This window comes from Python bivittatus, unplaced genomic scaffold (assembly GCF_059951505.1).
Source record: "Python bivittatus isolate LINGU-HERP-01145 unplaced genomic scaffold, Pbiv_v1 ctg000480_np1212, whole genome shotgun sequence".
Lineage (NCBI taxonomy): Eukaryota > Metazoa > Chordata > Lepidosauria > Squamata > Pythonidae > Python > Python bivittatus.
In genome coordinates this window covers 26,703,238-26,718,283 of record NW_028277075.1, presented here as the reverse complement: position 1 = coordinate 26,718,283, position 15,046 = coordinate 26,703,238, and the positions used below count along the sequence as shown (strand labels likewise).

The window sequence follows — 15,046 nt, the reverse complement described above, 5'->3', positions numbered from 1 at the left end:
AACAACAAAACACTCTAAAACCAGGCTTAATATTGTTTTTAATATATAATGCCCTTGAACAATTGATATGTTTAAGCCGCTCAGCCTTTTCTTTAGGAAACAAAAATGTTTCAGAATTATAAAGTCCAGCTTTTAATATTCTTTTTTGTTTTTTTGCAAAATTTATTTTACATTATATATTGTGTTTAAACCCACAGCTCTTATTTCTTTTAAAATTATCAGACACAGATACAAATTCAAGCACTTTTTTGTCATAATATGAACAATTATATTCATTTTCAATTATATTTTTCCAAATTCACATATTTTTACAAAATTTCAAAGTATAGTCATTATTGTCCCTAACAGAACAGCTTTCCATGGGACTACAGAGAGAATAGATACCATTTCCTGCAGAGTCCCATGGGTGAAATTCTTCTACAAGTAATCTGAAGCCAAGGTACATGCACATATAACACTGACAAAGTTTAGACATAATTGCTTCCAAAGAATTAAGAACCTGTATTCTTCTCTTATATTCATATATAATTGTATATATAATGTAATATATATTTTATTATATATAACTATATAATATAATTATATAATATATATAATCCACTAGGAGGCAGAAGAATTCCGAAGTTTCATTTTTCAGGAGTACCAAAATTACTCCCAAATACCATGCACAGTAAATACATCTTCACTTAATCTGTTTAAGTGCTAAATAAAACTCTGACAAAATCCATTTCATTACCTCTCCCTCCGTAATATACTATGATTGACAAATATAGTTGAACCTTTCCTCTTCAATTAAGAACACTTGTAATGTGGTATTAACCAGTTTATTGGTGCGTGTTTCAAAATCTGTTCTGGATTTTATTTTGAAACTCATGAGAAAGCCAATAAAGATAGGCAAGCTCATGAATAAGGCAATTTGCACTAGTTATCAAACTTTATCACAAATTAAAGCTGCAGGCTGGCTACCAGTTAAAGATACCAGTGTTCCATATACCTTCAAATATACCTAAGAACTACCCAGAATCCCACATATAGGAATTCCACAGCAAACAATACAAAATGGAAAATTGTTTATTAACAGTAAACAGTTACGAATAATTTCCAAAAGCTAAGTATTACCTGCCTGCAAGATCCACTAAATTGATTTTACTTGCTGTTTCGGAAGGCAGATTATTCTCAAGTATAGCCTAAGGGAAAATAAATTCAAATAGTATGATTTCAGAGTAAAATTGTTATTCTGCTATACTAGATTCCATAGAAATGGCTGGAAGAACAGACTGATTATCTGTATGTGAGGTTCTTCAAGTAGTCAAATTTGCATTTATATCAATGGAACTGCATGCCTGTAAAGCATATTTACTCATTTGATTTTTATCCCGCCACAATCTCAATTCTTGGAGGTTATGTCCAATTTAAAAACAATAATTAAAACAATATGCAATCCAAATAGCAAAAATAAAATCAAAGCAAGAGAGAGAAAATAAGAACATCATAATAAGTTATTATTATTTATTATTATATATCTTCCTTTTCTTTGCCTTCAGGTCAGTTTTGACTCCTGGTAATTGCCTGGATAAGTCCCTGCAGTTTTCTTGGCAACATTTTTCAGAAGTAGTTTGCCCTTGTCTTCTTCCTAGAGCTGAGAGAGAGTGATTGGCCCAAGGTCACCCAGCTGGCTTCGTGTCTAAAACGGAACTAGAATTCACGGTCTCCTGGTTTCTAGCCTGGGGCTTTAACTACTCCACCAAACTGACTCTTATATATCTTATCATAATAAGATATTATTAAAAGGCTCTTCAGAAAATTTCAGTTTGTATTAACTTCCTAAAACCTACCAGGGAGACGGTGAGTCTCATCTCAGTGGGGAGCCATTCCATAATGTTGGCACTGCTACAGAGAAGCAGCACCTTCCAACTTTGGCTCCGTTAATATCTCAGAAATGTAGGACCAGGAGCCCCTATATATGATCTAACACAGCAGGCCAAATCTGCTTGGAGGAAATCATTCTGTAGGAGCCCAGGTGCCAAATCATGAAGGGTTTTACAGATTAATATCAGCACTTTAAATTGTACTTGGAACTAAACTGGTAACCAATGGCACAGCCACAAAATAGGTATAATACGCTCCAATGTCAGAGTCAATTAAGACAATGGTCGTCACATTCTGGACTAACTATAATGTCTAGGTGGTCTTTAAAGACAGCCACCTGTAAAGTGCATTGCAATAGTCTATGAGAGCATGAATTACTGCCAGGTCCTCCTGCACCAGTGTCAGCCTTACCAGGTAGATCAGACAGGAAACATAACCAGATAAGCTAATGGTACTTTATTGTAAAGCTAATTAACAGAATCTTACAAGTCTGAAAGTACAATTCTCCTGCTGTCTTCTTTACAGCCTGAGAACTAGGGGGGGTCCCTTCTAAGCCTCTTGCCCCTCCCAGTATCCTGCTGCAGGCTGTGCTGCCTCTTATTTGACCATTCCCTAAGCAGCATCTCTTTGCCCTGTTTCCCAAGGTCTTTCCCACATACCATTACAACCACCTAAGAATGCAACTGGTGCACCAGCTGAAACTGGGCAAAGGCTCTCCTAGCCATGGCCTCCACCTGTTGTTCAAACAGGAGCTGCAAGATCAAAAGGACCCCCTAAACCATACCTGCTGGGATGGGTAGTGCCTATCTACCCAGGGATAACTGGCACCAAAGGAGAACCCTGATGTACACATAACAACTCCATCTTGGTTGAGTTCAATATGAACCTGTTGTCTCCCATCCAGACTTTCGCAGGCTCCAGGACAGAACATCAGCAGCATTTCCTCCACAGCCCATGGTAGCAATGTACAGTTGGGTATCATCAGTATACTGATATTATACCCCAAATTGTTGGAGGACTTCCCTCAGCAGTTTCATATAGATGTTAAAAAACAGGGGGGTGAGGACCAAACCCTGTGGTATCCGATAAGTGAGGGACCACTGGTCTGATCTGTCCTCCACCACAAAAGACTGAAACCATTCACTGAAGAAGAAGTAAAACCCCTGCAAAAGTGCTCACAACCCCCAATTTCCACAGGTGGACTAGTAAGATACCATGGTCAATGGTATCAAAAGCCACTGAGAGGTCTAAAAGGAAGGCAACCTGCATTATCTGATCCAGGTCCCAACACAGACCATTATGGTTCCATAGTTATGCCTGAACCCAGACCAAAAACAGGCCAGATAATCCACTCCTTCTAGTGAGCTGCAGAGCTGATCAGCCATCAACAAAAAAAGGAAGGCTGAAGACAATGATTATCCAAGCCTGCATGATAAACAGACATTCAGCAAGAGGCATATCTTTCTCAAGGCAGCCAGGAGCTGCCCTTCACATAAGGAGGCATTGAGATTCCCATGGTCTACATGGTCATTCTTCCTCCCATTCCCTACAGGAGCCAGGAGGAGCAGTAAAACAACTGACATTGGGCACAGGACCCTATCCACTTCCTCAGAGTTCATAGGCATGGAAGCATGCGGTAGCCTTGGGGGAAAACCAAAATCCTTGAAGCAAATTATTTTTGTCAATTCATCAATATAAGGAATCCACTCACTAAAGTTAATGCGCCTTTTTGTGTGGAAGCCTGAAAAAAGTTGGGCTATTTTAATGACTAGCAGAGAGGTGCTGCATTCACAAGATCTAAAGCACTTTTTCCTAATAATTTTCACAACCGTATTAGACATATGCATGCTAGCTACCACAATAGTTAATGCTGAATTAATTACTTCTCACTGTGCTGTACTGATGGCAGTACCAGCGTAGAACTCAGAACCATAATCACCAGAAGTACCAATGGAGCTGGTATGGAGAATAAAGAAGCTACAGCCGAAGGCATAAGTGGAGCAATAATAGTAAGCACTGCAGTAATGCAAGTTCTAAATTGTGCGCGAACTGGTTGAGGTACTACCGCTGCAGTGATTCCAAGGGAATGAAGATAAAGGCAAAATATTGGCCCGGCAAAAGGAACAAAGACCAAAAACAAAGAAACAAAGAGCTAAAAAACCTCAACTGCCTACCAAAAGAAAACTCACTTGAAAGGTTCCAAATTGTATTCTGGGCAGGCAAGGCAAACCCACTGATGTGATGCAGAGAGACCACAACCCACGTAAGAGCTGCTAAATGGGAAACCATAACTGGCTCTCTGGGTCCTATACACTAGCTTCCACACATTTCAGCACACTAACTTCACCCAAACCAAGAATATTCTTCTAACTGCAAATATATGTATTAGAGAATTCCAGATAGAGAATTACTACTGCTACAATCCAAAAGTATTGTTCACTATTTCTCCCTTCTTTCCTGAGTTTATTTTGTGAAAAAAATATTTAAAAAGCTAGAATATTAGATTGCATGGAGCCCTTGTAAAATTTATTTTTAAGGCAGAATGATTATCCGCTAAAATCTCTGAAAACACTCCTAGGGTTTGTTACACTACTTTAGAACACTCTAGAACAGAATCTAATTAAATTCCAAACTGCCATATTTCTTGCTGGGATCTGTGCAAATGTTATAAAATGGAACTGATAAATACTGATAAAGCAGTCTATATCTGATGGTATATATCAGGGTTCCCCAAGTGGTCAATATTGAACCCCAAGGGTCTCTGGGACTATCCAAGGGGTCAATAAATGGCTGGGAGTCAAAAGGGTCAGTAAATGGCTGGGGGCCAACAGGGACAGACTGAAACTGGAAGAGCGTGGTGACTCACAACTAAAACTCACCAATCTCCAATCAAATATCAATGCCCTTGTTGACGCTCATCAGATACATCCTTCCCATGATATCAATGATATCAACCATTTCATTAAAAAAAGGTATGTTAAATAATAATTTTCATATTTTAAATATTGCCTATTTTTATGAAGTCATTATTATCATCTATTATTATTATTATTATTATTATTATTCATAGTACTATTAGTTAAAGTATTTATTAAATTATTCTCATATAATAAATGTTTGGGGGTCAATGAACAATCTGAAACTTCATGGAGGGTCGATGAGCTGAAGAGTTTGGGGATCCCTGGTAAACAAAGAATAAATAGGAGTAGCACATAAAAGGTTGTGCAAATAAAACAGAATATTGCTAGCAAAATTGCTTGAAAGGAGTAAGGTCACTACACAACAAAGACTAGAGTTTAAAACTCCTAATCTATTTTAAACTAACTTGAACACTGAGCATTTTCATCAGATATGACAGTTGTAAAGGTTTTTAACAATAACAATCTTTTCTCTTAGCAGTTCATTGGGCAGAGAGGGAGAAAGCGTGAAAACGAAAGGTAGGTTGGCATAAAGAGGGAGAGAGAAGAATATGAGGGGAAAGAAGAGGGGGAGAGAAAATGATGGCCTCCTCCCTTTTGGCTTCCACCCTACTCATCACTACCAGATTAACTCACTTGAAGGGGATATGGCCTTCAAATGAAAAGAAGTGCTGCTCACCTGTGTTTTAGACAGTGGCTGCACAACTACAAGGATAATATAATGTTCTATTGGAACACATTAGTTTTATAGACAATGTCACTTTGTTGTCTGTATTCATAGTTGAAATCAACACCAACAAGATTTACTTTTATGGGTTTAAAAAGTTATTGGGAAAATTCAACTAACTTGAGTAAACTGGATGGTGAAAATAGCATGGGATCTGCTGCTGGCATCATGAACGTGGGTAGCTGCTGTAATTCTACATGCAAGAAAAGAAAAGTTAATAATTTAATTTTTGTGAGGCAGGTAATGACGACTAAGATAACTTATACGGCAGAATCAATATGAAAACAAGTTAAGCATCAAACTACAAAGATTTGGATTTCAGTACAAACTGCTGACAGTTTTGACTATATCTGGATTATCCTTGGATCCAAACATAAAACCATATTCCATCATATGTTTAAGGTATACAGAATCACATGGACTTCACATACAGCTATATACAGATTATGTCCATAATTTTTATAAAAACCAAGAAAATAAGTCTCAAAAAATAAAACATTTAAACCAAGAAACTATTCTTTAAACAAGATTATGTTTGCAGCGTTGAAAACACCACTAATTAGTATGCTAATATGGTAAATGTTCATTCCTTGCAATGATTAACAATTCTTTTTGCTGATGAAAGCTGTACTATAGAATGATAATGAGAAAAATAATGATAAATAAGAAGCTAACATGTATTAGAGTATTTTAATACAAAATACCTATTTGCTATTCCTTCTTCCAGAAGTTCAACTACTTGTCTGTAGTCCGTAACCACGTGCTGAGATAGCCCTGGAAAAGATTTTAGGACAGAAGGATCAATAGTTAAAAAAAAAACTTCCTGCCTTTTAAGTCTGCTATACTCAGGATCTACAAGAGGATACTAAAGAACAGAAATCATTTCTGTGGCTCTGAGATTAGCATGAGAGGCTCTTTTGAGGACCCCCCGCTCCCCGCTAGGAGAAGCTTCCCTATCAGGTATCCTGGAAGACCTTTTCCTGTGTGGAGCCCAGGCAGTGGAATGCATTTCACAAAGGGGTGTTTTTAGCTTCCAACCAAAAGTACCACCTTCAGAAAAAAAAATGAAAAAAACAATATCTTCCACCAAACATCTAATCATTGGTTCAATTAATGTTTTGATGTTAATGATTTTTTTCTTTGATTTTCACTGCTTTGATTCTTACACTTAATAATTTGTTGTAAGCCACCTTGAATGTCAAATAGACAGAAGAGTAGGATATAAATTTAATAAACAAATATTTCCAATTAGAAAAATACACTACAGAATGGATGAAACAAAGGATCACAATACTGCTGAAGTAAGAAGGAACAATTTGCTCATGTGGTCATTTTGAACACATAACCACTGAATCAAACTTAAGTTACACATTTTAATTGTATGGAAGGTCAAAATATGTATTACTAAGGATACCCGGTTGTTGCATGAAGCATTCTCCATACCTTTCATATAATCTCCCATGCCTCTTTTCCCTTATTAACCTCTATTAAAACATAACATGTAACAGATAATTTTCAAGCAATAGCCAAATGAGTAGATAATGAGATTGGAGAATTACAGTAATACCTCGGTTCACGAACGCTTCTGTTCACGAACAATTTGGTTCGCGAACAGCAGTGTTCGCAAAATTTCACTTCTGTTCGCGAACTCTGCATCGGGTGACGAACACGACCCACAGCCATCTTCCCTGCTCTGACACGTGGTCGTGGCTTCCTCTAGGCGAGATCACAGTCGCAGACAGACACTTGCTGTGAAGCTTTTTGGTGTCGCCTCAAGCAAGATTAGTGTTCTCTCTCTTCATACTATACTGTACTGTACTTTGTTTCATATTTTTGTGGTTAAAAAAAAAATACATATGGTTCAGAATGGATTAACCTTATTTACATTGAACCTTACGGAAAAATTTGATTCAGTTGGTGACCAATTCAGTTGGCAACCACGTTCGTAGGGGTCAGAACGGATTAACTTTATTTACATTGAACCTTATGGGGAAATTTGATTCGGTTCGCGACCAGAATCATGGAACAAATTAAGTTCGTGAACCGAGGTACCACTGTATAATGCAATGATGTCACATCCATTTTTAGTTTAAAATAAATAATAAGAACATAATCAAGCAAGATTACAGCTCTGTGCAGTAAAATGCTTTAGAAATCTTACAAATAAATTTGCTTCTTGTAATTACAGTCAGCAGCTAAATGGTGGCAGCATATGGTAACTAAGCAGAAGACCAGCAAGGAAGGCATTAAGATGACCAGAGGAGTAGGTGGACTGGTCAGGTAGGGTGGTGGCATCAATGGAAAAGGAAGGCACTGGGATGTTAAGGAGAGGGGTGGGTGAGCCAACTGGGTATTGTCTTCAAGCATGGCAGTGGGAGATAAGGCTCTGGGTGGGCTGGCACACAGACCACGTGAAGGTGAAGATATACAGAGTAAGGAGCATGACACTGACAGAGATATGCAAGATCCATTGCCTGGGTGGGGTGGGGGTGAAATATATTTTAAGTCCACAACAGGCAGATAATATTTGGAAGTGGCTCAGATAGACTCCTCCCTAATTTGCTGGAGTATAAAGAGAAGGAGGACACAGAGCAATACTTGCAAGATTCTGTTATTATACCCAATCTCAATAAAAGTAGTTTTAGCCTTCCTGTGGAATTAATTTCTTGGTCTAGTCTACCAACAGGGCTAACAGAACAGGAGAAATGGACAAGGCATCCCAGCCTTGTCCTATTTGCCTATTCACCTCCCTAGACTTTCCTTGGACAAAACCTGAACACCTAAAATATTCTGGGTTTCAGATCAACTGGATTTTGATTCACCAGGAACAGTCTGACTGAACTGCCTTCTATTTTCAGTTGAACAAAAATAACTTAAGTTTACAATAAATGGGTTGTATTCCTTGGTCTGCTTTTCTAAGCAGCTACTTTATATGCCAGCTAATTCCTCCTGATCTTTCAAGGCTTCCTGGCCACATTAGGTACTGATGGCTCCTTCTATTCATGTATTAGGATCATATTTCACTATTATTATAATCTGATAAATAATTCATTCAAACTAAATCATCAGTTTTGAAATCAGTTCAGTTGGTGTATTCAGCATTTTATGTCTATCACATGGCATTGTTAAACAAAGAGGATTTCATTTTCTTAAAAATGGAGCCAAGCTTTTCTGAAAGTGTGAACTGCAGTGTTGCACTGTTAGCAGCAGCAGGACATCAGTACTTTGCAAGACATTATGAACTGATCCCAAGAGACACATTAAACACAAGTCTTATATGGAATGCCCCCTAAGGGTTAGGCAGATGTTAGTTAGGTATGTTAGATGTTAGGTTAGTTAGGTCCCAATTACCTGATTTGTCAAAAGCAATCTTATATACACATTTCCACCATAAAACAAAACACAGCTTTCATGGAAGCTTTCTTCGTAAGTAGTTTGCATTAGTAGTTTGTAATTTTTAGTAGTTTTTCATTAGAAGTTTGCATTACTATTAAGAGTAGTGAGGTTAAGGTGTTCTTTGTATTGACTGGAATGCCCTGAAGAAATACTTCTGGGTTATGTGGAGTCCTTGGTGCTCTCTGAGCTTGGTTATTTGATTGGAGACATTTCATTACCCTACTAGGTAACATCATCAGTGTTAGTGAGTGTGGGGTTTGCTCCCTGTTTACATTCAGTAGTTTGTCCTGCCTGTGTTGGTGAGGGTGTGCCTTTCCCCTTGGTAGTTCCTTGATTTTTTTTTTTTTATCTGCGCTCAGTCGTTACCGACCCTGCAGTGACTGCTTGGACAAGTCCTTTGCAGTTTTCAAGGCAACTGTTTTTCGGAAGTGGTTTGCCAGAGCCTCCTTCCTAGAGCAAAGCCCAGCTGGCGAGCGCAGGAGGCGAGGTTTCCGTCGCTTCGTGCCCTTTTTGGGCACGCGCGGTTTTTCGCACTTACCGGCAACTGCTCCCGACTCCTTTTTGCAAGGCGCCGCCAGCATTTTTCCTCCCACCAGAGTGAGAGTACCCATTTGTCTACTCACATGAGTTTTCGAACTGTTGGGTTTACAGGAACTGGGGAGGAAACAGGAGCTCACCCTGCTAACGCGAAGGCTGGACTTGAACCGCTGAAGCGTCGACCATTTCTGGCCAGCAACTTTCAGTGTCATTAAGCTGCTGCGCCACCACGTCCCCGTTCCTTGATTAGGGTATTGTTTTCTGCTTGATTGTTTGTCTGCTATTAACCCCTGCTTATCTGGGTATTGGCTGCTGGAGATGATGTGCCCTGGTCTTTTTTTTCCTTCTTAGCTTTTTTTATTGTCTCTTTTGAATGATGTGTAAATGTGGTTTATCTCTATGTGTCTATCGATAGCTGATTTGTCTGAATGCCAAGCTTCCAGGAATTCCCTAGCATTCTTGGATTTAGCTTGGTCTAGGATGCTCACAGTTTCCCAGTTGAAACTATGCTTGAGTCTGTCCATGTGTTGTGAGATTAAGGAGTTTTCATTGTGTCTTTGGAGTGCTAGTTGGTGATCATGGATGCGCCCTGCCATGAACACCAACTAGCAGACTGCATGGATGCACTCTGTGAAGTCAGAATCAGCATCCACCATTCAACCTCAAGCCTTAATCCCCTTGGCTGGAATATGATAACCTTCAGGAGCTTTGCCAGCTTTCTGCCAAACTATCAGATTTCTTACACAGTGGCTGAAACACCTAGTCACTGACATAAGAAGCCATGGAATAAGTCTGTATTACAAGCTTATCTAGATGAGTACTTTCAAATGAAAACCTATAGATAAGCAAATTAAATTGGCAAGATTCTGGTTCTTTTTTTACACTGTTTCAAAGTAAAGGGAAGGAGGTATGTATCATTCGTGAAGGTAGGGCAGTCTGTACCTGTTGAACATTTTGGAAATGGCTACAAGACTTCATGAGAACCAGCTGTCACACCTGACACTCAGTGAATCTAAAACAACCTTTCCATTTAAAAGTAAACTGGGAGTAAATGTAGTCTTCATTTTCAGGCAAATGTAGTACATTAAAATTAAGTATTTTAAAGTTTAAGATTACCCACTTTCTTGACAAAAATTATCGACACAATAATTTTTGTCAAGAAAGAGTATAAAACTCATAAAGATAGGAAAACTTATATACTGTATGTCACATGTCCTTTGAATAACACTGGATCTCCATCCCTCAGTACTTCTAGAAACAATAAGTAAACGCAATGGAAAAATGAATGATAAAATAATAAAACATTTCACAAGATGTAAGGAAATAAAAGTGAAAAAAGAAAAAAAAATTGTGTGTGTGTATGTGTGTGTGTGTGTGAGAGAGAGAGAGAATAATATTTACCTTTCAAAAAAGACAATTACCTTGTACATACGGACCCATCTCGGGGTGTTCACGGACACGAAGTGTATAAGGCTTCTTGTGGTTTGGCTGCCTTAATAAGTCTCGGACTTGCTCATTATAGATTTCTAGGAAACTGGAAAGAAGTAGAAATGATACAAAAATTCTTGATGAAGGCTTTGGGACAATGACATAGCAAGGTCAATCCAGCAAAGCAACAGTGGGGGGAAAGGTAGAGGTCTGGCAAAAAATGATTTCTGCATTCTTTTATTGGTTGGCTTGAGGTCTGCTCTGGCTCTTCTTGTGATGAAATGAATACAGTCACAAAGCATTGTGAGAATAGCTTTGGGGAATATTTAGGGATGACAACAGCAACCATGTGGAAGTGCCTTAAGTGTTAATACTGTGTTTCAATCTAAATGTTCCTTTCCTCTCAGAGAAGATCCTTTAAGAAAGGGAATCTATATTCTTAGAGCTGTGCATTGCCCTGGGTTCAGTTCCAGAAGCATGTGGAGGAATGAATGTAGCACCTGATTATAACTCTTTAAAGCAGCCTTCCTCAGGTTGTTTGGCAGGTGCAGAGGGTGGCTGGGCAATCCTGCGAAAAGGTATGACTGCTTTAAAGAGTTGTAGAAGCTGCTATGTTCATACTCCTGAAGTACCTTTTTGGAATCCAATCAGAAGACCTGCAAAGCCCTATTATATTCCCTTTCCTGCATTTTTGCATTAAATCTGTGAAAGCAAATATTTAAGTATGTACCATATTTACTGTTATTATATCACTAAAGATATTTCTTTGTCAAACTATCATAAACAATGCCTATTTTATATTGTTAATGTAGAAGTTGACAATATAAAATTTAAATTTAAAAAGTTGAGATTTTTACATGTTTAAGTAGAACTGAACAAAGCCAAATATTAAACATCCAAACAACCTCTAAAACATGATGAAATTCCAAATGACAATAATTATGCTATCAAAAGAACTTAGAAAGAAAAAACTACCAGTAGTTTAATACAAAAAAGAATAGGTAAAAACCTACATAACCATATGAGAAAATAAAATAATACCTACCTAACTTCTACTCTGCATGATGCTGACTGTTTGGAAGAGGCACCTTCTCTTGAAAAAAGACCCTATGAAAAGCAATAATTCATATTTTCTACTTTCTGCAAGAAAATCAAGCAAATTTAAACAAAGTATTTCATTTAAAAACATAAATACCTGACATATACGAGGTGTTAATCCGATGGAAGCCTTGAAAAAAGAATGGATTTATATGAAAACTGTTCTTCTGTGCTTAAGAATCACTAGTATTTATGCAATGGTAAGACCTCCATGGTAACATCTGATTGTAAGACTAAAAGCTAAAAAAGTATGATTATGAGAATAAAATCTGTACTGCTTTAGGTAAACTGTTGTTCTGTCAATGAAACATCTGTTCCAGTTCTAGAACCTATGAAAGCTGAGAGCTGTTTTAATATATACTAAAAACCTGTTAAGAAAATAAGGATAAATAATAGGTTTTATGCCTAACAGTAGTTTAGTTGCATAGCAGTCTCCTCCCCACTCCAGTTGCCTTTGTCTCCCATCTTCAAGCTTCTCCTAAGAAGATAAATGTATATGGGAGGAATCAAAGAAAAAGTTCACTTAGGTGAGCAGGTTTTGAAAGCTCCTTCTGCCCATTTTCTGCTCATTCCTACTTCTTATTGCAGCCTTCCTACATTACATGTTAAACTCTTCTGGAAATCCCTATTGTACTGCAATGGAGAGAAGTAATTAAGTCCTGTTGCAAGAACACATTCTCATTTATGTAGCTTCTTAGATGCCAGGTAATACATGATAATGACTAAAAAATCATACAAATCGGTCAACTGGATAATTACAAAATCTTCTGTAATCAAGTTATTTATTTTTTATAAAGGTTCAAATGAGCAAGAATAAATATGATGCACTGTCAGTAATGTCCATTGGGGTATTTTGACCAGAGATCCAGATGGCAAAGGCAAGGATGCCTTTAAAGGCTGACTAAAACTGACTGCATGGGAGGCAGGGAAGAACATGGATTCTATTTCAGCTACACTGTTGAGTTAATGCTGAGCAAACACACAGGAAGCTGCATGTCAGCAGAGGGAATAGCACAAAATAATGTCCCAGGTTACGATTTTCAAAATAAAATAAAGTAAAATAGTATTAAAAGTAATATTCTAATAGGAAATAGGAAACTACTGTTACATCTGTTACATTATGCAAACAATTAAGTTATCAATATTTAAAAAACAACTAAATCCTTCATGTGGTGATCTTGGAGGTTAAACAGATTTTTTTTTAAAAAGTAAAGCAAAGCACATAATCAAGGATATAACTCACTGGAGTTCCCATCATGGTATATGTTTTTCCTGAACCTGTCTGTCCATACGCAAAAAGACAAATATTGTATCCTTTAAAAGCACTGGATAACACCATTGTACCAAGGTCCTGAAAAACCTGCAAATAACAAAGAATGAGAGAGAAATTATACTTGGAAAATAACTGCAAATGGTAAGTTTATTGTTCATACATCTAAAATGCTTTGAAATTCTAGCACAGTTTCTCAAAACAGAGAGAAGGAATGGAAGGGCAAACATGTTTTAACAAAATACAAAGGACAATCTGATATATTTTTATATATAATGAAATTACTTTGAGACTTGCCAAGTTTCTCTTAAGTGCATTTCACTCTCAATAGGTATTGGTCAGTAGTGAGATCAACATCTGCATATCTGAAGTTTGCTTATATTATTCATTGTTATTGATATTTATTTGATACATTCTGTAAATATGTTCAGTGACCAAAATAAAATTTGATTTGTTCTGTCTTACTGATGATGAGGGTCACTTCCCAGAAGACTGCTAAAAGGATTACATGGACTTGCAACTCAGTGACAGCTTCATAGCTGGTTAACTCATGTTGGAATGAAGTAATAGCAAAAGTGCAATTAAGTTCAGTGAAGGAGAAGATTTACACAACAAGCAGAGTAGTAAAGTCATTTGTGGTGAAGTTGCTGACATGGCAAGAAAAAGAGGAAAACATACTTTGGATGGATTTGGGTAAGCAAATGCAGTTAAATGATCTGGCAAGTTCACAATTGCCATAACTGACACAGCAGATAAAGTGCAATGTTTCTACCAGCGAGAAAAAAACTTCATTATCTGATTACAAAATTTGAAGCCTGAACAAGATATTATTTCAATGTGATTTCAGAAACCATATGACTCGCAATTTAATTCCTATCAAAAATAAAGATCAGCTCCTTAAAAACATATCTGCACTTTAAAAGAATATAAAAAGGGTCAAATTCTACAGTTAATTATCAAATCCATAATCAAAAAAAGGAGTTATGATAACACTACAAGATTAGATTAGATTAGATTAATAACCTATCTAGTCATGCATCCTGTTTCCTATTTTGGCCAATCCAGATGCCAATGATTATCCATGAGTAGGATATGACACAAATGTACTCTTACAGTTGCCAGCTAATAATTGGTACAGGTAGTCCTTGACTTACGATCACAATAGGGACCGGAATATTCAACATTAAGCGGTACGGTTGTTAAGCGAGGCATCACATGACCACACCTGATTTTTTGACATTTTTGTGGTGGTTGTTAAGCGAATCACATGGTCATTAAGTGAATCAAGGAGTTCCCCACTGATTTTGCTTGTCGGAAGCCAGCCGGAAAGGTTGCAAATGGCGATCACATGACCCTGGGACACTGCAACTGTCATATATACATGCCAGTTGCCAAGCACTTGAATTTTGATCATGTCACTGTGGAGATGCTGCAACAGTTGTAAGTGCGAGGACTGGTCATAAGTCACCTTTTTCAGTGCCATCATAACTTCAAACAGTTGCTGAACAAATGGTCATAAGTCGAGGACCACCTGTATTCAGAAATATATTGTCTCTGATCCTAGAATTAGCACAAAAGCTTCATTATTTATCTTCCATGACTTCTAACCTGTCTTAAAGTAATCTGTGTTAATAGCCCTTACCACAATGATCTTTGAATTCCAATAAATCCAATGGTTTAACCACATGAAGTACTTACTCTCTTTTATCTGTCCAGAATCTCCCACAGTTCAGCTTCACTGCACGATCTCAAGATCTAGTATAATGAAAGAATGAGAAAAAGCTCCCCTCTCCTCTTTCTCCA

General features: G+C 37.5%; 1 protein-coding gene across 1 annotated transcript in view; it reads right to left on the bottom strand.

Moving 5' to 3' along the window:
* The window catches only part of STARD9 (StAR related lipid transfer domain containing 9), a 110,220-nt gene that overhangs the window by 64,633 nt on the left and 30,541 nt on the right, over positions 1-15,046 (bottom strand). The window contains exons 4-10 of the mRNA XM_088145527.1: positions 13,217-13,333; positions 12,071-12,103; positions 11,921-11,982; positions 10,869-10,981; positions 6,219-6,288; positions 5,635-5,707; positions 1,120-1,187 (exon numbers count right to left, since the gene is read on the bottom strand). Of these exons, the coding sequence (XP_088001653.1) occupies positions 1,120-1,187; positions 5,635-5,707; positions 6,219-6,288; positions 10,869-10,981; positions 11,921-11,982; positions 12,071-12,103; positions 13,217-13,333 (536 nt within the window). The remainder of the gene's footprint in view (positions 1-1,119; positions 1,188-5,634; positions 5,708-6,218; positions 6,289-10,868; positions 10,982-11,920; positions 11,983-12,070; positions 12,104-13,216; positions 13,334-15,046) is intronic.